This window comes from Athene noctua, chromosome 19, assembly GCF_965140245.1.
Source record: "Athene noctua chromosome 19, bAthNoc1.hap1.1, whole genome shotgun sequence".
Classification (NCBI taxonomy): Eukaryota; Metazoa; Chordata; class Aves; order Strigiformes; family Strigidae; genus Athene; species Athene noctua.
The window spans coordinates 7491292-7516308 of record NC_134055.1 but is presented as its reverse complement, the minus strand read 5'-3'; the positions used below and the strand labels follow the sequence as shown (position 1 = coordinate 7516308).

The 25017-nt window shown below is 40.7% G+C and overlaps 1 protein-coding gene across 3 annotated transcripts; it reads left to right on the top strand.

Moving 5' to 3' along the window:
* The first annotated feature begins 1280 nt into the window (after positions 1-1280).
* TAF15 (TATA-box binding protein associated factor 15) lies at positions 1281-23924 on the top strand. Of its 3 annotated transcripts, none has more exons than XM_074922751.1 (16): positions 1281-1404; positions 5288-5324; positions 6408-6456; positions 6653-6743; positions 6822-6939; positions 9673-9956; positions 10771-10885; positions 18429-18463; positions 19039-19071; positions 19662-19771; positions 19945-20074; positions 21395-21484; positions 22828-22903; positions 22994-23079; positions 23185-23287; positions 23568-23924. In XM_074922751.1, the coding sequence occupies exons 1-16, from the start codon at positions 1395-1397 to the stop codon at positions 23593-23595; spliced, it is 1395 nt and encodes a 464-aa protein (XP_074778852.1). In that variant the 5' UTR covers positions 1281-1394; the 3' UTR covers positions 23596-23924. The 3 variants fall into 3 exon arrangements, with proteins under 3 accessions (XP_074778852.1, XP_074778851.1, XP_074778853.1); XM_074922750.1 differs by having other exon boundaries at positions 22819-22903; XM_074922752.1 differs by lacking the exons at positions 1281-1404; positions 5288-5324; positions 6408-6456; positions 18429-18463 and having other exon boundaries at positions 6655-6743; positions 22819-22903.
* Positions 23925-25017: the final 1093 nt, after the last annotated feature.

Sequence of the window (25017 nt, the reverse complement as noted above, 5' to 3'; positions counted from 1 at the left end):
CAGCAGGCAAACAGACAAATGCGCTTGTTACACTGTCTCAATTAATGCCATTTTCCATTTATGAGAATATTCCAGTCTCTGAGGAATGTAAAGGCACTGAGAGGCTCTACACATTGTTTGGGATTTGCCCTAACCCCAACAGCGCATTGCAAGGGCAGCTGTGTGAGAGCTCCCAAGCTGTTGCAGACACAAGAAGGCTAATGGCACAGGAGAAGATGTTGCGGCTGGAGGAGGTGAAGTTTTTCAAGGAGAAACCAAAAGACGGGCAGACTCAACCCCTTTTTAAAATTAATTATTCTAGTCACTACTTGTTTTGCAGACACTTATTTTAGGTTGTGGCACTGGGATTTGCCTCCTGCTGCTATGCCCAGGAGGGAACGAAACAGCCCAATTTATTTGCAAATTTGCTCCATCCATTTAGTTGAAATCAGAGAATGCTCTTCACTGCCTTTAAAAAAAACCCTATAGGGTAAACCCTCACAGCCCTTGCTGTTTCCCCTGCTGATGCACCTCCAGACTGTCACTAGACAGAAAGTGTGCAACTGCTAACTTTTCAACTCTTGCAGGAAAGCACCTCGATCTGAAACAATAAATATAACTGCTAAAAACCAATCAGATGAAATAATCATTGCTTTTGCTGTCGTTTCAGCTCATTCCTCGTTAATCTTCCTTTCTGAAGCAATGGCTCTTGTTTCACAGAAGCGACTCCCAAGGTCATGATCCCTTTTCTTAGAGAGCCATTCTCCAAATCAATCTTTAAAAACCAGAAATGTTAGCGAAGCTCTTTGGTTTTTTCTCTTTGGGACTCAAGATTTTGGATGTTTTCTTTAACTCCATCTTAGCATTTCGCTTCTTTTCCTGGCTGTGCGTGCCCAAAACATATCAAGGACTTTTACCCCCCGGCTGCTGTGCGGTTTGGCACGGTGACTGCTCTTTTGGAAAGCCTGGAACACCCTCTGGCCCAAATGGCGATGCACAATCGGGGTGCTGAGGGGGAACCGGGGAGGCTGCTGGTGTGGAAAGCAGCTTCCCCCCCCCCAGTCCCCTCTCAGCACCCCGACCACACCCTGCGTGTTTATGAACTAAACTAACCGAGCCTTTTACGCGATTCCCGGCCTCCCTATGCAGCTTCCCACAACCCATCACGCCCATCCAGCGCCGAGCACCCACCCCTGGAACAACCCATTCCCCCGCCGCCGTCACTTGGTACGGCCCTCGCCTCCCGCGCCGCCCCCTCTCCCCCCGCCAGTGGTAGGCGCCGCGCGTGCGGATTGGCCGCCCGGCCCCGCAGTCCGCGGGTCCTTCACTGCCTGCGCGGCCGGCGCGGCGCTGGGTTCCGTTTTTTGCGTTGTTTTCCCTCAGCCCGCTTAATCGCCGCCGCCGCCGCCGCCGCCATGGCTTCGGGTAGGTGCTCCCAGGCCTGGCGGGCTGAGGCGGCGGGGGGGGGGGGGGAAGGTGGTGGGGTTGTGTTGGCGGCTTTGCTTCCCGTGGCTTAAGCGCGGGTGTGGTGGGCGCGGGAGGGTGGGCGAGCGCCGTGTGGCGCAGGTGGAAAAGGCCGCGGCCATGTTGGGGGGGACGCGGCCCCTTCCCCCCCGCACCCCCCGTTTGCCGCCCGCTGCCGGCCGGCGGGGAGGGGGAGGGGAGCCACGCCCCCGCCGCCCCCCCCCGGGAGCCCCGCTCCGCTCGGCCGCCCGGCCCCGCCCCTTCACGGCCGGGGGCGTGGTCAGTGCGGCCGCGCTCCCCCCGCGGCGCGACGGGGCGGGGGGCGTGGGGACGGGATCCCATCGGGGTCGCCCCTCGGGGTCCAGCGTGGGATGTCGGCCCCCCTCCTTTTGGGCCTGGGCGGCCCCCAGCGTGTGGGACCCCGTTTTGGGTTGTGCCACACCCCCCTCGGTGTGAGGTGTGGGCCCCATTTGGGTTCGTGCCCCCCAGCGGAGGCCTCCTTTAGGTGGTGAGACGTAAGCCTCCCCCCTTCTGGGTCATGGCCTTTCCCCCGTGTGGGCCCCCACTTTGGGTTGCGTGTCCCCCTCGGCGAGATGTGGACCCGTCTTTCGGCCGTGCCGCTCCCCGCAGCAGTGGTTCGGGTCAGCACCCACCATGGAATGCAAACCCCCCAGCATCGCACCCACCCTGGCGTGCCTGCATCTGCTCTGCACTCTGCTTTAGCAGCACCCCCTATCCCCCTGCCTAGGGGCCAGCATAGCGAAGGGGGTAACTTCGCAGCCCCTCTGCTGTGGGCTTAAAATGCGCTGGCTGCAGTTGTCGCCCAGCGGAGCCCTTCAGTTGAGCGTGGAGACAGCGCGTCTGCTGTCCCAGGTGACTTGACACAGCCTGGCTTCTCCCAGGGCTTCTGCGAGCACATCGTGTTGCTGTTTCTTCATCCCATTTGAGGTGAAAATGCTTCAGCCTCACCAGCAGAGATGCCCCTGGGAAGCCATGGGTAGGTAGTGTACCCCGGAATGGGAGGGAAAAATGCCAGGGCTCTAAGTGCTTTGTGGAGTAAGCCGTGTTTTGTTAGGGTTGAGCCATTTTAGTGTTGTCTCACATCGTGTGTATGAACAATAGAGAATAAAACCAAAACAAAGCAAGGTATGTTAAAGGACTCCTTTAATGCAAGGGCAGCCCTTTGCCATGAGAATAAAACATGTCCAAAGGTACCGTAAAACGACTTCAGGCCATGAAGACTTCTACTCAATGAGTAAAGTTTGGCCATAGACTAAAACCACTTTCTTCCCAGACCTCAAGTATTTTCCAGTCAAGCACCTGAGTCTCCCGTGTTTTTACTCTATGGTGATGTTCAAACAAAAAAACAATGCTGCTTCTTTATGTGGATTATTTTGTATGAGAACTTTAGTTTTCAAATGTGCACGGCTGCTTCTATCTTAAGAGGAATACCCTTCCTGAGCAGTGCAGAGTTACTAGTCTGCTATGCCCTACTTCATTCACAGGAAATTTTTTCCGTGAGTTTTTTAAACATATGTGTTGTTTCCAGAGATACTTACAGACTCTTGTCCCCATTGAGTCCACCAACATAAATCGATCAGAAGTCTGTACACAAGGAGGTCCAACAAAGGATGTAAAAAAAATTTATAAATAAAGGAAATGACTCTGATTCTGCGTGTTCCTATTTTATGGGCTCCTTATCTGGTTGCTTTCAAACTTTTTCCAAAATTTTGTGGTTTGTCAGAAGTCTGTAAGGGAGAAGCTAAGGAGATTAAATGTAGTCCTTTAATTTATAGCTAATTACATCCTTACTCAAGAATTATTTCTAGTATAACCATTAATATTGTTTTAATTAGCAGCATTAGTGGCATATAAATTTCAGAGTTAAGCCAGAGTTTTAAAATGTGGTTACCTATTTAACAGTAATCTTTGTGATCGTTTAAATTGAAACAATATAAAAATTTTGCTTTCATCTCATTAAAAACAATAAACATGTTTGAGTTGCACTTTTACATTGTTTTTCTTAATTGCTTTTCATTACATCTGAGAGAAAACTGCTTTATAGGACGTGTGAAACAAAGTATTATTTCATCTTAGCTTTTGGTAAATATTTCTCTTACAAAATACAAAATTTGATGTTTGCTTCGGGGAGATGCTTTACCATTAAAAATGCTGGTTCATGTCTGAATAGCTTAGGTGATACCCTCATCTTGCAAGTATATACGAATGTGTTTAAATACATGTGTGAGTACTGGCGGGACTGGATTTATAATGAGCTGAGGGAGGTATAATGAACACACTTCAGCAATGTGATGGATGTTTTGATTGGAAAATGGTTATAGTAATTTCTAGTTTATGACATTTACTCTGCATTGTAATTCTCAGTTTCAGCTTTTTAGTCAGCTCTAGGTGTAGAGGTTAGAGAGATTGTGGGGAAAAGACTGAAATCAGGGATGAAAATAGAAGTTCCTAATAGTTTTTATTAGACCCTAGCACCACAATATTTGTACAGATTCTTGAAATGATTTTAAAGGAACAGGAGATTGCAGGGTTGTTATCCAGAGTGACAGTACTGGTGAGGCTGCTAGAGAAAGGGAGAAGGTGTTGGGGTTTTGACAAGAAAGCAAAAATATCAAGAGTGATTGAGATGCCCGCATAGAAAGCGAGATCAGCAGAGTCCGTGTAGTGAAGAAGTTGGTGGGGCGTCGAGCAGCTTGGGGCGTGTGGGTATCTCTGGAGAGATGAAGCTGCTCGTGACAATCTGAATTCTGCAGGGTCTGAGGTTGATGGAGCAACGCGTGTGTGTTGAGTGTGTCTCCATCTGTTACATGGAGCTGGCTTGGGAGACGAAACTGGTAGGAATGTGTGTTTACCCCTGTGTAGTAAGAGCTTTTAACGCATAAAAATTTGTGGTTTTGCAGAAGAGAAGGAAATCCATCGTTGTGTGATTAACAGGATAAAATAACACGATAAGATAAATCAGTAAAGACAAAGCACCCTATCTAAGAACTGAATTCCGGCTAGTAGGAAGAGGGGTTTTTTGTAATGTTGATAGATTTTACAGATCAGATGCTGTACTTTTAAATACAAGTCAAACTGTTTCAGTGATTTTTTTTAATTTTTTTTTTTTTAAAAAAAACCCTTGACATCATATTTTGAATTCATTCTTCTTCCAGTGTGTTTCAAGAATAAATTTCCTTGATAACTGATGTTTACATTAATTGGAAATAACATTCATAATACCTGCCAGGATAACTTCTGTTATATAAATGAATTCATTCTTGTATGGTTTGAGCTATCGGTAATGTTTCTCCTTTTGCAGTACGGGAGAAGGGAAGTGTCATGGTTCCCCCCTTGATTTTACATCTTTGCATTCTGCTTGCATCTGTGCCCCTTAGCTAGGCAGAGCTCTCTTATGATGCCTAAAAAAAGGGGTTCTGTAGGACTGACCTACTTAGCTTTGCTTGATTAATTAAGCTGCTGCATTCTGTTCATTGATGATGGCACTGTATTCGATAGCCATTAGAGGGGGTTGTGCAGTCCTGGATATTTGAAAATGGAGTTCACATCCTTCAAAAAAGGAAAGTTCATCGTGGCTGTACCTGTGTTGTGTCCCCCCTACCCTGTGCTTCTGTGCTGTTCTCCCAGTCGTAGCGTTGTGGTTTGGTTTGGGGTGTTTTTTTGGTTAATAAAGAGGAATCTGTCTCATTCTGCAGGGAAAGTAAGTTCCATTATCCAGTGTACTTGAACCTTTCTCCCTCTCCCCAGATTTCTTTCTCTTATAGTAAGTAGAGGAATAAAATATTAATTGGAAGTTCTCAATATGACTTACTTCTTTTTCTAGATTCTGGAAGTTACAGTCAGTCTGGGGGCCAGCAGAGGTATGTGTGGGGTCTTTTTGCTGTTAGCAATTAAATCTGCAAAATGAAAGGCCATTTAGTATTCCCAGTATGATGTTTGAATCTCTGGGTATGATACAGTGTTGATATGAGTTATGGGTGCAGAGAACTTGCTGCCCTGGGCCTTTATTAAGATATCCTGTAAAACAGGGAGAAAAAATTATATTCCTCAAGAGAAGACAGTAAGAAGGTTTAAAGTGGAATGATATCTTTTACTAGTAAGAACTTTCACAGTGTCATGAATATAGAGAAATATTTTTCACATGACTGCCTTAAGCTGTTCACTAATATTTTAGTTAAAGGAAGTGTTAAGGGTGATGGGCCATATAGATGTAAAATTTCATTCTTCCATTTTATTTTCCTGTTGGAGGGAAGTTTTTGTTAAAATTCTGATAACTGTAATTGTGAAATTTAAAAGCCAGTTCATAAAATACCTGCAAGTTTGGGGAGGGGTATTTTAATCCATGAAACAAAAGTGGGTTTATGGAAGTATGAAAATCACGGCTAATACTGACTGTACTAATGAAAGTCTTAAAGCTCTGTGCATATAGCACTGTGTGAGTTTGAGTTTATATCTTGAGTATGACATGAGTTTCAGCACATGATTCTTCTGTCAGTTCATGGAGGTCTTAGTGGCAGAATAATGAGTAAGTATAATCTAAAGCTAGTGTATTTTTTTCTATTGAATAGTCCAGCAAATACCAGATTGACAGTAATTGATTAAAATTAACTTTCTAATAATATACTGGAAAACTTAAATTGCCTTGGTTTCATACAATAATGTTTTCTGTGCTTCTGAAGAATCTGTTAAATTACAGCAAACCCCGCTTCTATGTACTTTAAATTTACACTTGAAACAGAGCAGAAATTAAAATAAGTTTTTCTGGCTTCTGACAGTCAACTATGGTGACCATTATTTTATTGATGCAGTTCTAATATGGCTATAACTGCAGGACTCAGATTAAACACCTATTTTGTAATGAAAAGAAACTTAACACCAAAAATACTTTCCAACCCATGTGGAGGAGACTGTAAGCATTTACTAAGTGCATTTTTCTCTTACAGCTATTTATCCTATGGCAATCAGAGCAGTCAATATTATGGACAAGGACAGGTAAGTTGAAAAAACCCATTGTCTTTCAAAGCAGATGTTTCTTAAGTAAAAATAATTGTTCCTGGGTGACCATATCTGGACCAGGAAAAAGTCCATTCTCAGCTGTGCTTGACGTTCACAGTCAAGTCTAGCGAAGGAAAACTGTAGTTCCTACTGAGGAAGTTACACTTATTTGAGTACGTTCTTGAAATTACAGGGATATTCTGGTTATGGGCAGAGTGGAGACAATTCCTCCTATGGACAGAACTATGGAAACTATCATGGGAACTATGGACAAAATCAAACAGGTTTGGCTAGCTTGTTACATTCATTGGCAGTAATTCAAAGGTGAATATTTACTAAAAATTTTCTTCCTCAATTTCCAGGTTATGGACAAGATTCCCAGGGATACAATGATGAGTCCAGTTATGAAAATCAGAATCGGAGCTCATACAACCAGCAGTCTTATGGCAGTCAGGGGCAGCAGAAAGGGTCATCTAGAGGGTAAGGAAGCAGCGATTAACGGTATCCATTTAAAGTACTGTCTAGTAGTTCTACCCTCTTAACTTGAGCTATGACAAATTTCCTGCTATCCTTGCTAAAAAAAGGATAAACACCTGAAAATCCACATTCCTAAGACATTTTTAATGCTTGAAAGAACAGGAGGTAAGGGAAGAATATTTCTTTATATAAGAAGGATGGGTGCAGTTGGTTTGAAGTCAAACTGTACGGGGAGATGCACTTTAGAAAGTCTTTGGATAGTGACTACCATGAGAATGGACTTTATGGTAGAGTATTTTGATTAGGAAACAGATATATTGAGTACCTCTCCAATCACATTCTTTTGTATAAACTTACAGTACTCTGTTATTAACTTCAAATAAGCTGCTAGCAAGGAAATTCTTAGCTGTTCTTAGATTTGCAGACTTCTTACTTCTTAGAATTCCTTTTCTTGGTGAAAGAAGAGGAAAGGATTCAGAAATGTCATTTAAGAAATACCTTTTTTTTTCCCAGCTAAGTTGGATTCTCAAAACATCATGTTTTTATATCCTTATCAATAACTTCAATGTGCATATGCATACTGCACTCTGATTCAGTGCTTTGTGCTGTTGCAAATGTATTTTACTTGTGATGTGCTCAAATGGGTTTTAGGTGGTCTAGTGATACAACTTTGAAAGTATGTTGGAAAATACAACCCAACTTCCCATAATGACTTATAAGGCCACTTGGCTGTCTAAGACCTTCATTATCTCATTTACAAGCCTCATGCAGACACCCCAAGGTTACTGCTTGCGTTAGATCTTTATTGAGGATCACGTGACCTCTTTAAAATACGCTCTCATGTACTAAGCCTCACTCTTGTGTCCAAGGTCCAAATATTTTTTTGAGCTTTTGCAAGCTGATAAAGCAGTCTGGACTTCAGCAAACCTGTGCTTTGTTTCTGTCCTTGTAATTACAAAACATCTTAATATAATTAAGCAAGGTCTCAATCTGTCAGCAGTGGGCGCTGTCACTCACACCCTGGTGTCTTTTTCACATCCCTAAAGAAGACAGGAACATGGTTAAGTTTTGTTTTCTGAGAATTTATTAAAGCTGTTACAAAGGTACAGGACTAGGCAATAATCTAGTTTTAACTCTGCAGACATCAAGTGGGAAAAAAAAATGCAGTAGTGCATGGATTGTCCAAGTTGGTTTTGACCAAGAAAATGAAGATAAGACATTGGACAGAAATTTTTCAGTGTGTGGTTGTAACAAATAAGGAGAAACTGACAAATTAAATGATAGCAACTTTGGGGAGGTTGACCACAAAATTGTAGCCCTTGCATCCAAAGGGGGGGAAGGAAGGAAGATCAGCAAATAGTTGATGCTCTGAACGATGCTTCCTTTGTTGATGATGATGCAAAGGCTGAAGTGGAGCTGACTTGTTTTTGACGTGAAGATATTAACAGAAACCTTCACAAGCTCTTTGCCACTGGGATTAGTAATGGTAAAGCTAAGATCTAGGCTAGAACTGGGAGAGAGCAGATTAGATGGCATTTACATGGATGGGATATTTTGAGATTGGTTGGACCCAACGGACCTCATCTTAGAGTGCTTTGAAAAGCTGGTGGAAACTTTCTGTAGGCTTTTGTTTGTTTGTTTTTCTGAGATATTGTGGCTAGCAAGTAAGATTGCTAAAGACTGGAAAGTGGCAAATACAGTGCCTCATCTCTTGGAAAAGGGTGGAAACAGGGAGGAAGAAGAGAAGAAAGGGTGACAGAGGTCAGTGATTAATTTCAATAACTGAAAAAAAAAATACAGTTAAGCTGCAACTAAATACCCAGGGGGAAGACAAAGGTATGAGTAACAGCCAGTGTTTCCTGGATGCAATTAATTTCTCATAAATCTATATAATGTCTTCCTGTGAACGGGTAACCCAACTGGAACTATTCTCTCATGTATCTAGATTTTCAAAGTACTTTTGTTTCTACCTTGGATGCTGAAGTAGCCTAGGAAAGTATGGTTTAGATGACATTCCCTTGTCGTTGCTATAAAGTTGTTACTAGTCAGAGAAGAGTTACAACTCCCTCTTAGAATGTATAACCATGTTGTGTTGGAGTATCCTAGATGTGATATTGGTCAATGTTGTTGATGAAAGCTGGTGGGGTAGTATATGTAGATGGTGCTAAATTGAGAAGAACTGCCAGTACATCAGAGGATGTCACAAGAGTTAGAAAGGTTCTTGGTGAAATGGTAGAACGCCCAGAAAAAGATAGGTTGCAATTCATTGAAAGCAAAATTTGGGGGCTTTTGGGTGTTTTTTTTTTTGTAGGCAGCAAGTATCAGCTGCACAATCCGACATGAGCAGCGGGTGTCTGCCCTGCAGTTCTGTAGAGAAGGATTTGGCATTTAGCTGATCGCGGGCTATCCATCAGCCATTGTCATGCTGCTGGGGAGAGGGGAGGAAGTAAGCATTGTGCTGGGATATATAAAGGGAGTGATGCTCTTAAGTTACATTTACAGTGGAAACTGAGGTTGTCTTGAAAGCAATGGTAACAGTTTTCTTCCTTGCTTTTATTGGAAGCCAGATAGATCCCAACAGAGATGAAACATGGAGTACTTTCATATCCACATGCCAGTAATGACTGGGAGGTAACTGGGACTAGGAAATTTTAGCAATGTCATGAACTTCAGCCATTATTTTGCTCTCTATTCTGTGAACATTTAGCTATTAATACAAATTCTGTTTATTTTAAGTGGAAGAGGCTCTTATGAACAAAAGTCAAACTATGGTCAGCACCAAAGCTCTTATGACCAGCAGTCAAGCTATGGACAAAACCAAGACTCTTATGACCAGCAGTCAAGCTCATATGACCAGCAGTCGGGCTATGGCCACCAGGGCTCATATGACCAGCAGTCGGGCTATGGCCACCAGAGCTCATATGACCAAAAGTCAGGCTATAACCAGCACCAAAGCTCATATGGCCATTCTCAGCAATCCTACCAGTCTCAGAAGGGAAGCTATAGCCACAACAGCCAAGGTAAAATTCACAGGTTGAAATCAATATTGGCTAATAAAATTGAGCAGAAACACTTTGAAATAGTTGGATTTCCTTCCACAGACAGTTAATTTGATGCATAGTTAAAGCTCTTTTTCCATGTTGATATTTTTGGGGAATGTTTTATTTGTTAAGACTTTCAAAACATGCACAGATAAAAAACTGTTGGGGCCCCAAAATTGTTGTATTTACATTTGTTGGAGGCAGCCTTGCACAGTCCATCTCCCCGAGTTCTGCAAATTCTAGATGGAATTTTCTACTAAGCTATTTTCAACCTTCTTCCTGCATGAGGGTGACATGTCTTAATCAGTCATGAAGAGCTTTTGCACTTCACATTCCAGCTTTATGCTGTGTAGGTGAATTCTGAGATAGAAGGAAATGAGAAGTTTAAGATCAACCCTTTTTTTACGGTAGCTTCACACAAGCAGCACAACCCACACTCTTTATCCTTATTCTGTCTTCAGTTATGTCTTCTACAAACTGGGAAGGTATTTTAGATAATACGTGTTTAATCACACTCCGTTTTCCAAATACTAAAGTACAGAGTGTTTATGTTCTGAGATACCTTGTGGCCCTGGAAGCCAAGGGAGATAACTGGAACAAAATCAAACTTTGCTCCATTACCTTGTGGCATAGATAATGTAAGAAAGGTTTAGGAGTTGATGCTTTCCAGATTTAAATGGCAATCTTGGGAGGGGGGTGGTGGTGTTAGGAATTGTTGGATGAGAATTTTCACTGCACTGCAGTTTGTGCTATGATTTACTCATGTTTTGTTTTGTTTTACTTATTCCTCCAGATGATCGTCGTGAAAAGAGTAGGTATGGAGAAGATAATAGAGGATATGGCGGGTCACAGGGAGGAGGTAGAGGGGGATATGACGTGGATGGAAGAGGTCATATGTCTGGATATAGGTAAGTGATCTCATTTCAGTGCCTGCAGTTCCTTACTCTGTTTCTTATTATTTAGCTGGTTTTTAATTTTTGTTTACTATATGTCTGTTCCTAATGTGGTTCAGATTTAGATTTCCAAAAATGGAAGGCTTCTAAAATTAAACCTTTCTACACTGCACAGAAATGCATTTTGCCTAGGGAAAGCTTTTAGGTTCAGATGATTGAGACCAAGCATTTGGTTGTTAGGACAGATAGCTGCATTTTATTTACATGAGGTGCAATAAAAAAACTGCCTGAGCCCATCCCTTGAAATAAGATATTTTAAAACCTGTAAAAAGTTGCTTTGAGTGACAAGAAAACCAACATCCAGGAATAGAGAAAGTTTCATAAAATTCATAGCTAACCTAGCTAATGTTTTAGCAGAGAATTATATTGACTTTACAGTGACAAATCATTGCACTAAGGTTGGCTAATTATCTTTCTGCTTTCTAAAAAGTTTAGGAGTAATAACATTACTTGTTCTTTAGTGCTTTTTACAGTTTTAATCTTCTATTAAAATACAGATTTTATTATTGGTTTAGTTGTCAGTCTAAACACGTTTATTTTACGTAGATTTTTAAATACTAACAATAGTGTTATCCCTTCCGCCATTGCCTTAGGCCTTGTTCTTGTCAAGAAAATCTCTGCACATATATAATTTTGTGAATGCAGATGATTTTGTGCATAGGTCTGAGAGATGGGACCTTTGCTTTAAATCCTATCGAATTAGGCCAGATGACATTATTATTTCTTAATAAACTATCACAATTGGCTTCCCTTTACATATCTGTGTGAAATGGTTGGGGCTGTAGAGTGCCCGTTGGTACAAAGTCAGAATGTTGAAGCTTCCAGTGAGCTTCGAAGTGTTGCTTGTCAGCACTACTTACCCTACACTAGGCTGCACGGTTCTGGGTTATTGCTGGAACTCCAAATGAAGAACTCTAATTATCAAACAAAAATGATGCTTGTTTGAGCTGTTCTTATTTAAATAAAATAATCGAACAGTGTATGTTAAGACTTGGTGACTTTTAAAAGTGTTTATTTTTAAACCATATTTAAAATTTGCCTGCTCCTAAGGTCGTCTCAAGTTGTGCTTCATGGCTTGTTGGTTTGATGATGTAGGTGGACCCTCGCTCTCCTAATTAGGTGTGATAGCACAATTACAAAAGTTTATTCGTTATTTTATGTTACACTTTGGGGTATTATAAACTTAACTAGCAAAGTAATTTCAATGTTCATTTTCAGTTAAATCTGGGCAATTTTTTAAAATTAGCTTTTCTATATGAATGGGGGTTTTCCATATTCTATGATAAAAGCTGTGTTTTTAAAAAAAATTTTTATAACTGAGCCCTTTCCAATAAGAAAAATGAATGTGAGCTTCAAAAAACATACTTCCGGTAGATTTTATCACTTTGAAACAAACTTCTGTTTTTGCAAGATAAAGTAAGATTTAATCTCTGTGGAAAATAAAGCCTCTTCCCATAGTTTTCCAAAACGTAAGAAAGCTTTTGCTCACACATCTGTGTAGATAATGGTACTTCAGTGGGCTTGAAAGCCAAAAGGAGGAAAAGAGTAGAGGTGAATGGAGAAGTGGGGGGAAAATACAGCAAAGTGGGAAAGCATTTGTTAGGAAGTCTGTCTGCTTCTGTTCAGTGATGCAGTCTTTAATGCTGTTTGCAGTGAAATTTTTCCGAAACTACGGTGTCATATATGTTTATTCAGTCTTTCTGCATAATTGTGATGGAGGATTCTTCTTTTGACATGTATTTTACCAGAGTCATGCTTATTAGAAAAGTGTAAAAGGTTAAATTAAATAACAAACTGTACAATCAAGGTGAAAATAACTTCTAATAAGGTAAGAAATCATGTTTAGTCTTGTGAAAATGTGGGGTTTCAGGGTAGTTTTGTTTCCTCGGGGGTTTTTTTGTTTTCTGTTTTTTCCACTAAAAGCAGCTTGTGTAGGAATGTCAAGTCAATCTCCAGTAACCAGTTATCATTTTCACATTTTACTTTGATCTCATTTTAATGCTTAGCATTAAATTGTGGAAATTCCATAGCCATCAGGAAATAATGTTGTCTACGGAGATACTTGTACTGCTGTAGTAACATGGGCTTTGATTATTTATAGTGGTTAGAAAATAATATGTAAATTAGTTCTATCAAGACAAAAAAAATTTCCTTGACATTACAAAAAGAAAATCATTAGCTAACTTGAAATCATAGTGAATGAATCTCTTCAGGGTTAGCTTGTAATAAAAATTTTGTCTGAACTGGCAATGCAGGGAGGGCTGGTTGCAGCTTGCGCTCGTGGGTAGGAGCGTTGCCCAGTCACTGGTGTTCAGCATTGCCTCATCTACTCTGTAGTGCCGGGCCATTTACCAGCCTCATCGCTGACTTGCCACTGTCCTGTCCTCGTGATACAGTGACTTTGGCTGCTACATCAATCCTCCCGCAAGATTCTTGCGAGTTGCATTGGCCTGTATAAACTTACCCTGCATGAAAACCACTCAGAGCAGTCTGCGAGTGCAATAAATTATTCCGGTATACTTGGGGTAAAATCAAATCAGCACTTGTAAATTTTGAGAGCTTTAATTTCATTGAATAACCTTTATAAAAGTACTTCAAAACATAGTTGGTAATGTTAAGGTATGAATCGTTATTCTGAGAACTAGAATGACTTGAATATGTACTAAATGTGATTCTGCAAATGCTTTCAGCACTCATTTTTCTTTTGTGCCTGTGCAAAGTCACGCAGCACTGAGAAGGAGATATCTTTTGACAAATTACTGTTCAGATTCCCTAGCTGATATTATGATAGAGAACAATCATTTTCTTATGAGACAGATGTTCACTTTTTAATCTTAATAACTTTGGGTTTCAAAATTATTCTTCAGATTATTTTTTTTTAATGGTCTTGAATTATATCTTTTGGAATTTTAGTAGAATTTTTCCACCCTTTCATTTTAAAGCTTGAAACTCGCTGATTTGTATTTTGGCTAAGAAGCAAAATCTTTTTTTTTTTTTTTTTTTTTTTTTTTTTTTTAAACCCATAGTAGAAGAGTCTCATCCTTGGCTCTTTCAGTTAGAAGGCAGGTACACCAGATCTTAAGAATGCAGAGTCTTACTGCAAGTTTCCTTGTAGAATAAATTACCTTTTTGTTAGAGTCATAATTCAAAAAGTAAGGAATTAATTCTTCATTGTGGTTGTGGGACCGAAATGTTTTGGTTAAGCATGTAAGTGGGAAATACAGTAGCAGTACAAGCTGGTTTTTTTCTTTCATCTTGGGGAAAGCTGTTTTGGCAGTGGAGTAGCCATTAACCGTGACACTGCCCTTCTTTTAGAGTCTCTGGATTAAATGGAGAAGCTTTGCCTTTGAATCTGCTCATGCAGTCTGTGTTGGTGGAACTACATAGATGCAGTTTAGAAAAGGATTTACTATTGCATTAGGATTTGTCATAGAAGTCCTAGCTTTGCTCAGCATAAGTTTTGTTTTTCTCTCTTACACAGATTTGATGTTGATGTACTATAAACAAAATTTACCTATGCAGCTTAATTGCTACATTATCAGTTCTGAGTGGGAATTAGCTTACTGAGATATAAAGAAACTACTATTTAGTTCGAATGGTTTTTATAGCAGTGTGGTTTGTGTTCAGAATTAATATTTTGATTTGTACTGTATATGCCTGAGTTTAGCCTTCTATAGACTTTGGAAAAACATGAACAGAGGCAGTAAATATAGGCAGAAGAAAAAAAAGCGCCGTCTGTCAGTGACTTTATTGGTGCACCAAGCATTCCTTTCTTGTTTGTAAAAATACATTCTTATGTGTAACTCCCACATGCTTGGTGAGACACAGATGCATATTGGAGGCTGAAATTTGGTTCCTGAATTCTTAGTGCTTCCTCTGCCAATATCTGATCACTTTTTTGAAGTATATTTCTTGAATCAGTAATGTTCAGCTCTCCATGTAACTGTGCCTGTAATTTAAAGAGTTATTCCCAGCTGAAGTAAGCAATGTTCAGATGAACTGCATTTACACACAAGTAGGTGATGTTTAAATATATGACTGAGTATGGGAGAAGAGCACATCTGATAACATTTTTCATAGCAGTAAGGTTTTGTCACTATGGATGGTGCCACGTACACGTTCTGCCTGCTTGCAGTTCAGTCTCTTGTTATCTTTGTTGGTGGCATTGCTGAATTTTAGCTACTTGTTCATGATTCTAACATAGGATGTTAAAACCCCAAACTCCATCTTGTCACCCATCTATTTGGTCCATGTGCAAGACTAGTAACGCAACAGAAAATGAAACACTGCAATTCTGTTTTCCATGTTACGTGACAGTGGTGTGGGATCTAAATCAGTTGCTTAGATTGAGACTTAGAGTTCAGGCCTCAGTGAGGGGTAAATCTGAGACTCTGGCACCAGCTGCTTGCAACCAGTTTATGTGTTTGACTTCACTTGCTGCAACATATCCACATGCCTCCTGGGCATCTTAGGTAGCTTTGCCCAGCAGTCTCAGGAAGGTAACACACTGCAGCTTTATAAATCACGTATGAAATGGGACTTAATGTTGTGGCTTAAGCCCAGAGGGCAAAGGCAAAAGACAGACTGGATTGGTGAAGAAATAACATCAATTTAACTTGAACATCACCACCACTAATTATTTACCAATCAAAACAGAGTAGGACAGTGAGAAGCATTACCACATCTTAGAAACACCTTCTTCCCAGGCTCAGCTTTGCTCCTGATCTCTCTACCTCCTCCCTGCCGGCGGCACAGGGGGCCAGGGGATGGGAGTTGCAGTGAGTCCTGCCGCCCCTTCCTCCTCAGGGGAGGACTCCTCATGCTCTCCCCCTGCTCCAGATTGGGCTCCCTCCCACAGCAGACAGTCCTCCACAGACTTCTCCCACGCGAGTCCTTCCCTCAGGGCTGCAGGAGGGCACCTGCTCCTCGGGTGAGCTCCGTGGGCGCAGGGGACAGCCTGCCCTCTCCCCACGGGCTGAGGGGTCTGTGCTCCAGCACACCACCCCCTTTCTTCAGCTGACCTCGGTGTTTGCAGAGGTATTTCCCTCAGCAACTCCTCCCGGGTTCCCCTTCCCAAATACGTTATCACAGAGGTGCAGCCACCGTCACCAGTCCGCTCGCCCTTGGCCAGAGGCAGGGCTGACATAGAGCTGGGGAAGCTTCTAGCAGCTTCTCACAGGAGCCCCCCCCTGTAGCCCTCCCCTGCTACCAAAGCCCCACCACACACAAACCCAAACACACTTAAAAATGGAGGAAAGCATTAATCTGTCATCAGTGGTGTCTGTCACTGAATTGATGCAGATTTTGGTTGGGTTGAAGGAGATAACATCCTGAAGCATACTTGGGCAAAAATGTAAATTAAAAAACTAATTAAAAATTGTGGATTGCACTTGTTGGTAGGCATTTGATTGTGACTTCCTGTACAATTTATATATCCAACTCTATCACTTCTCAGAATAATGGTGCACACATTTTTACCCCGGCATCTTTGCAGAATCCTCATTTCCTGTCAAATCCTGACTGTGTTAATCATAGACTTATTTTCTGTATGTTTTTAGATTGTTTAGTTTTTCTAATTTATGTCTCTGCTGCTGTATACTTTCAAATCAGAAAAAATATGTGTTCTGGATAACGCCCTCCTGATGAATTGGGACCATGTTCTAGGGTTGGAAAACTATGATAACATTTCCATGGCTGATGTATTCACTCTTGTTATTTCTGAGTTAAAATCCTAGAAGAGCAGGCATCCTACTGAAAATGGTTGTGTCATAATGACGTTGGGTTTTTTTAGCTGAAGTGAACTAGAGGTGTCAGATATTTACAGTAAATTTTATGATTACTATTGTGTTTTTATCATCGGTCCTTGAAAATAGTCAGCTTTGAATAAAGACCAGCTCTGAATATAGAATGAATATAAATTTAATTCATTTTACCTCTTCAATGAGCGGAATGAATTACTTACGAGTAAATGACACTGCAGTTTAGCATTTAGATTTTTTTTTTCTGAATTGGAGAAGCAATTTAAAATCTGCGGCAAAAATTTATTTTAAGAAAAGTCCCAGTAAAAGTGATAGTCTGTTGTGACAAACATTTAATACTCCTTATATGTACTGTCACAGAATGTCAGTCACTCTTCAAAGAATGTCTCTCTTATTCCAGTTTTGTTAATATCTGTTGAAACCTCATTTGTTTTTTGTCCCTAACTTTGGGCAGATTTTATCTCATAAATGTTAAGTAAGCAGTACTTCCCATTCATGACTTTGAACAGAAAACAGATACACAGAGTGCCAAAGAAGTTATTCCCTAATTTTTTTTTTTTCATTGCCTTTTGCTGGGGTGTTTGTGTCCCTTGTTTGGACTGATGTGTTGGTGGGTAGATCAAATTAAAACCTGGAGTGACTTGTAGTTGTAAAGCACATTGGTGAAGGGGCTGCTCGTACTGGCACAGTAGTTCCAGAGTCTGGAGATAGCCCTCTGCATCAGGGTTTGATCTTACACCAGCTTTATCTTTGCTGCTGAGTGTGAAAGCTGTGAGGATTAGGTGAACCTGCCTAATTTTCAGGTGGCAGCTGTGTCCTCTGTGTGAAGGAGGGCAAACAGGCAGTTGTACATGGCAGTAGGAGACAGTTTTTCTGACGCTTGGTTAATGACTTTGTAAAAAAAAAATCCAGTGATTGTATTTTTCCTGAAGGCTTTGAATATTGATCACACTGTGTTCATAACATGGATGCAATTAAAAATGCTGTCATGAAAAATCCTGCTAGTACAAACATTTACATTGAAAAGAGTGAGCGTTTATGTTCATGCACGTTATTGGAGGTGTAACGTCCTGTTTAAAATCCCCTTCTAACCTTTGAAAATTAATGTGTGTAATCTCTTAACTTGGTCTACATTTTGTGCCACAGGTTTCAGAATGAATGAAATAAAACTTCACGGCCTCTGCTTTTGAAGCTCACATACACACACCTTCTCTGTAATGTCCAGTGCTAATAGTACCGTAGGTCCCCACACACCCTTTCTCAGAGAATGGCTGATACTGCTAATTTGTCCCCACTGTGTAAATACGTAATGATGGAGGTTAATTAACTTTAGCCCTTCTTACTTCTAGGAAAGTACTAATTACTCCGAAGTAGCAATTACATCTACAATTAAAGCCTGTTAACCTTCATGAAAATAATGTTTCTGTTTCGAAACCCAGTTTTTAATAGCAGTCATTTTGGTTTATGGGATGGGAGAGAGTATTGAAACGACGACGTGTATGGATTAGTTTAAAATACTCTTTAGGGCTTCTCTTCTCCAGTGCAGCACCCTGTGAGATTATTCACTTTCATGTAATTTAATCATTGAACATAAATGAGTAGTGAGGAGAACATGGAGATAGTGCTTTAGCTGCCAGACAGTAACTCTCAACTTGTAATCAGTTAACTGAAGATTGAGCCTTGGGCTCAGCACATAGAGACTTAAGGAAGAAATCATTTCTTCAATTTTTCCTCTGCAGTGGTGGTGACCGTGGTGGCTTCAAAAATTACGGTGGTAAGTGCCGAGTATCCAAAAATGTTTCAGTGGAAGTTCTTTATAAATCTAAAAGCCACCAATATCTTGTTACTATCTAGTAGAAGCATTATAGCGTTTTGGTGAGGCTGGTGTGTTCATGAGTTTTAATAGCCAAACTTTTAGCAATAAACTGGATTTCTACTTTGTCAAATTGCATGAAAGAATTTGTGGAGACAGTGACGTTCACTGGATATTTTTTTATTTTATTTTTAAAATTTTTGTTACAAATGCTTCTTAGAAAGGTACTAGAGGGGAAAAAAAAATTTAAAAAATTGTAAACTGCTTGGTGATCTGACAACCAGCATTTGCAAGATAACACCAGCACAGCATCAGTGTGGCAACTGCCACATGCTGCAAGTTAAAGAACACATTAATGTCCTACAGACACCTTCTGTTGAACATTTTGATCTAAATATTCTCTAAATCTCTGGTTAATGTTGTAGATCTTAGATGCATTACATACATACTCTCTAAAAAAGTAACTTGAAAATGTTTTGCTAAAAATAGTATTTTTCTTTTTTTTTTTTTTTTTTTTTTTTTAACCCGTTTCATAGGTCAGAGGGATTATGGACCGAGATCAGATGCTGGTAAGAAAACAAGCAGTGGGTGGGAGTGGATTGTGGCTCTTAGGTCATTGCTTTTAAAATCGCTGTGTAGGAAGATGGATGTGGCTGCAATTCCCATGGCTCAAAAGAAATTTAGCTAAAGCTTGTCTTCCTTGGAAGAAACTTACTTTATTATGAAGTGCCTGTGAATTTTGGGATGTCTTTTCATGCAGCAAGTAAGAATTTGCCGATGAACTTTGAATCTGCTTAAGCCAAGCAGCTGCTTTCACTGCTGTAACGCTTCTGCTAAACCTGTGTTATTTAAAACATAGACTGGGCTGGTGGGTTTGGGTCTCCTGGCTGCATGGATGAGCCGAGTGTGTGGCAGGCAGCTGGTCAGCTGGTGACTGTGTTTGGTCTCTGATGTACTGCAGCATCTGGAGGTGCTGCGCCTGCATTTTTGAAGTTCACGGTGTTAACTTCAAAATTATGCTCTCTGCTCATCTTTTATTTCATGCAAAGTGTCTTTGGGATTTAAGGGTCTGCTACTGGGCAACATAGACCTAAGCTTAAAATGTTGATTCTGTTGCTACCACAGAAATACATGGTAAATGTAGCTTATTTTTTCATAGATTCAGAGTCTGACAACTCTGATAACAACACTATCTTCGTGCAAGGACTCGGAGAGGATGTTTCAACAGATCAAGTGGCAGACTATTTCAAACAAATTGGCATTATAAAGGTATGTGAAATGAGAAATAATTGGTAGGAAGGAAGAGAACTTGCAGAGCTAGTGTATGGGAAATGTACTGGTCTCGTTCAAGGCAGATGATCGCTCTCACTTCCCAGCAGTTGTAGATAATATTTTTATTATCAATGTTATTTATTTAAAATATTTTTTTATTTTATTTTCAGACCAACAAAAAGACCGGCAAACCTATGATAAATCTTTATACAGATAAGGATACTGGCAAACCAAAGGGAGAAGCAACAGTGTCTTTTGATGACCCTCCTTCTGCTAAAGCAGCAATTGACTGGTTTGATGGTGGGTGAGACCACCTGTTCTTTTGGTTATTTATGAATCCAGTGAGCAGTGGAGGAAGCAAATCAATAACCTCATTGGAGATCCCATGCTACTTCTTGTTTGGCTGGTTTTTGGTTTGTTTGGGTGGGATTTTTTTTTTTTTTTTGGACAAAGATTTCTCTTTCATGGTAATTGGAGTGTGCTGGCTTTCTCATTCAGTGGAACAGCAGCTAGTGAGTAAGACCAAAAATGTGTAATGACATTGTTAAGGTTTGCTGCTGTACCTCAGTCATCCCTGCACAAAGTATGTGAGATGGTGTTCACATCACTTGGGAGAACATAACCCAGACCAATAGAGCTGTAATCTGTGTTAGCAGCTGGAGGGATTTCCTACATTGTTACTATTGGTTTTATTAGCTTTGTGGCTTTGTGGTAGCATTTTTAGAGTTTGGCAATGGTTAGGATAATCTTGTGCCAAGTGTGCTGTATATATGCAGTGAAAAACAAGGGGTTTTAAACTGTGGGTTCATTGGAAGAAGAGAGCAGATCCCAGAAATACATTGATATAAAAATCTATCAGACTTGATGCAGAAATACAGTGATACTCTTCTGTAGTGGTAAACTGGGGGGGGGGGGGGGGGGGGGGGAATTGCCTGTTCCTGTGACCGTGTGTGTTCACAGAATTTTAATAATACTGGGCAGAAATAAAAGGACCTACTCTGCATCTGGTGTAAGATAGAGTATAAAAAAATCTGTTGTGGCATGCTATTTGATGGTTTATGTTTTGCTAATAAAATGCAAATCAACTTTTGTTTAGGAGGGTAAAGCGAATATGACTACATTAGGCACACATGCAGCCCTGTTTGTTCTGTGATAAACCTTGTATCTATGAAGAACTGAATTTTATATTTAAGAAGCTCATGTTTTTCACTTACTTGGGAGTATTTATTTTTTCTGTTGGCTTTGAATTCTACAAAAGCCTTGTTGCCTGACTTTGGGGAAGAGCAACCAGAGTTCTAATATCCAAACTACTTGTCCATGAACATGACCAAAAATCTTTTAAATGTTCTTATGTGCCTAGTTAAACTGCAACTTAAAGATTGCATTTAAACTAAGAGAAATATCTGTGGGTTTATGGAGAACCTAACAAGTACCTCAGTCTTTGCTGTCTCACATGTGGACCAATGTCTTCAAAAAGAAGAGATTTATTCCAGACTCCCGGTGCCTTGAGAACTTTGTATTCAGTCTGTATGTGCAAATCACTTCTGTTCTTTCATCACTTCTGAACTTGCTGTTGTGTTGTTGGGAGCTGTATTGATCTTCCTCGCTTTCTTTCCACAGGAAAAGAATTCAATGGCAATGTTATCAAAGTTTCTTTTGCAACTAGAAGGCCTGAATTCATGAGAGGAGGTGGAGGTGGCGGACGTCGAGGTGGGACTAAAATCTGTGGAATCCTTTTTTTTTTGCATAAATGCTTTTTAACTGTTACTGGTTTATAAAAGAGAATCTGACTTTGAAGCAGTGATTCATCAAAGTATTTGGGCCTTTGGGATTCTGCCACGAAAGGGAGTAATAAGGATTGAACCAGATTAAGTAAACTGAAATCTGTAGTCTCTTGCACAGCACAGAATTTATGTTTTCCTTTTGAACTGGAAAGTCTCCAGATGATGTCTGAGCATTGCTTTTAAAGAGATAGTATAACAATGATGTTGAGGCTGTACAGCTTCTGCGTATTTAGGTGTGAATTCCCATTGAGTATTTGCTCATTACAGCAAGGCCTTGAGATACTCTGATGTTTCCAGATGGTATTAAGCAGGGTAAATTATTCAGCTGCTACTGACTTAGAGCAGCTGTTGGATGTTTGACTCCTTTAATTAAATAGATGTTAATCTCCATGATTCTCTGCGTAATACAGTTTTGTCAGTAGTCCACTGGATATTAATTACCATTTTACAGGAAACATGCTTTATGCAGTGGCTGTCAACAAATTTTAGTTCTTAAATCAGCCTTTGGTAGGCTGATAAAAAAATAATTCTTCAAGAACTTCAATTGATTTAAAAGTTCTTCATCTTTTAGATGGAGAAAACAAAATCTGTGTTGTCCCTGTGTTCATGTCGTATGTATCTTGGCATTAATCCAGACCAAAATTTAACAAAAAACCAGATCTGTTCTGTGACTAAATCTGGCCATATGTTAAATCTTTATGAAATCTTATTAATGCGCATAGTGGGTTTATAGTTACCCACCAGCAATTCAAGCGGATCAAGTTTCCTTTTATTGCTGAAAAAGAATTTATTAAATATTTGGTGGAGCAAATTTTCTGACCACCACACGCTATCCTTGCTTCTTATTTTCCCGTGAATCTGTCCATACAAGCATGGGTATTACAGCTGTGCAGATACATTAACTTCAGGACATCCAATGTGGTTGAGATTTGGTGGTGGCTGAAACCTCTGTTGTCATTTGCCCAAGACTTTCTGCTATCTTGTAGCTAGTAGTAACTCAGGTAGTAGATGCTGAATTTTGTGGTGGTACAATTTCAATTTTTGTCATTAGCACTACCTGCTGCTTTCAGAGTTCCTAATACGGTTTCAGAGGCTTGTTTAGTAGGGAGGTATTTACATTAAACACTCTTTATTCCACCTGAAAAGTCTGTCTGTCTGTCACTTGGGTTCTGAAGCCAGTGACAGTCCTTAAGAAATGTTTCTCATATATAGGTCATAGACACTTCCCCTCCTTTATTCTGATTATAATTTTGTCTACAGGTTCACGAGGTGGATATGGAAGAGGTGGGGGCTTCCAGGGGAGAAGTGGGGAACCCAAAAATGGTGATTGGGTTTGTCCTAACCCGTAAGTGTCATTTGACTTGGGCAGTGGTGTGTCATGTATGCTCTCTAGGTTTCTTAGCAGCTAACTCTGGGGAATCCTTGTCTTTTCTAGGACCTGTGGTAATATGAACTTCGCTCGCAGGAATTCCTGCAACCAGTGTGGTGAGCCTAGACCAGAAGATTCACGTCCATCAGGAGGTGTGTAAAAACAACTGCATCTCTTCTGAAGTGTTAAAAGTGTTAAATGTCATTTGCAGCTCTTTGAAAAACCTGGCTGATGTGTCGGTTTGCATTTTCCTCCAGGTTTTCGTGGGAGAGGTGGCTATGGAGGAGAACGAGGATATCGAGGGCGTGGTGGCAGAGGTGGTGACTGGGGAGGTGGCTATGGGGGTAAAATGGGAGGAAGGTAAGTAGTTTCTTTGCCCTTGCTTAGTTGTCTAGCATACAGACTGTGGAATTGATAGGGACTGTAGGAAAAGAGTGTTCTTTCTCTGTGTGTGCACAACCATGCTATGAAAATACTAACTACAGATAGCAGCTTCCAGAGAAAATAGGTCAATTTGCCTGTTGAGTGTGTTCTGTGAGCATTTTTGGATAAGGCTGTCCAAACATAGAAGAATCCACAGAAGTTGATGTAGAGATGTTTGACTGAAGGGATTCCTTATAATTTTTTATTTCCCTTTCAGAAACGATCAACGCAACAGACCATACTGAAGACCACTGTGAATGTTTTGTTTGTCTTCTTGATGCGTTTGATAGTGAAATTGCCAGAGTTTTGCCTGCCGCTTCACCTATGGCCTCTTTGGATAGTGAAATTGAGTGGAACTGGATTTTTATTTTGGTGGGAGGGACTGGGGTGGTTTGGGAGGATTTCTCTTTAAAACATTTAAATTTAATCTTAATCTTCAACATTCTCCTCTTTTCTTCCTACCCATACCTTTTCAACAGGCCCTAAGAAGGAAAAGGATAAACTGTACAAACATTGCCAAAATATGAAATGTTTTGTAATACAGCAATAAATGCTGATTGTTTTATTTGTGAAATCTGACTGTCTTGCAGTTACTTCAGGTGCAGGTTTCCTTACATATTCCTTGTCTTCCTGTGGTACGACCCAAGTCATAAATAGGGTCTTGTTTGGAATGGCACTGCTGCTCTGAGCCTAGCTCTGTGCTGTTGGCAAAAATCTGCAGTAAGACAGTGGTGAGCCTACTTGCTGTCCATGCCCTCTACCCCAGACTTGCAGTCTTGTCATTTCTTAGTTCCCTCCGAGACTGAAGTCCCGTGCTGCTGCATTTCCTCCCCTGTGCTTTGGTGTGCCCTGCAGCCTTCGTGAGGAGCAGGCAGATGGCAGTGTGTTCTCATGCTGCCGAGGGAGCGTGTTGTGTCCAGGCCAGGATAGCTCCAAAAACAAGGTGGGATGGCTTCAAAAAAAGGTAAATTACTACATATTGCTGTACCTTTTAATTGTTGCTTTTGAAGTGTGAGTGATAGCAAACAGGCGGTGTGTACAGCTGTTTCATCTTTGAGATAAGATGCAGGTGAGGTTCATTGGGGATGTAGTAAGCGTTTGGGATTCAGCACTGAAGCTGAGGTTCAAAGAAACAAGGGTGGTTAATGATCTCTTCTTGGATTGGGTTGCTCTGCATGCTGCAGAGGTGGGTTGGGGAGGCTCTGTGAGAAGCCAGCACTGCCAGTCAGCTTGTGTTCCGTGCTACCTCTTCATGACAGGCCTTTAAGAGAGAATGTCTGGTCATCCAGCACTCCAGTGGGCAAAATACTACAAGTGCGAGTTCTCTGGGTCTGTAGTTACAATGTCAGTAACTGGGCATACAGCTGCACAGTATCTATGGCCTCTCACAAAGAAATGAACAAAAATAGCTTTTGTTAGTGTTTGTAAGCCAACTTTCTAGCTTGGTGTACATTCATGGTCATGGTTATGGTAAGTTCAAATCAGCAATTACCCGTGCTGTAAACATAATAACTGTGCTGTGCCTTTTTAAGGTTTCTCCTGGAAAGCACGTGTGCTGTTGCTGCTCTGTCAGAAAAGGCATTTGTCATGAATTCTGGACAGCTTGTTCCTCTTAAAACGGTTCAATTTGAGGTGTATGTGTTTCTGAGGCTGATACTCCTAACTTG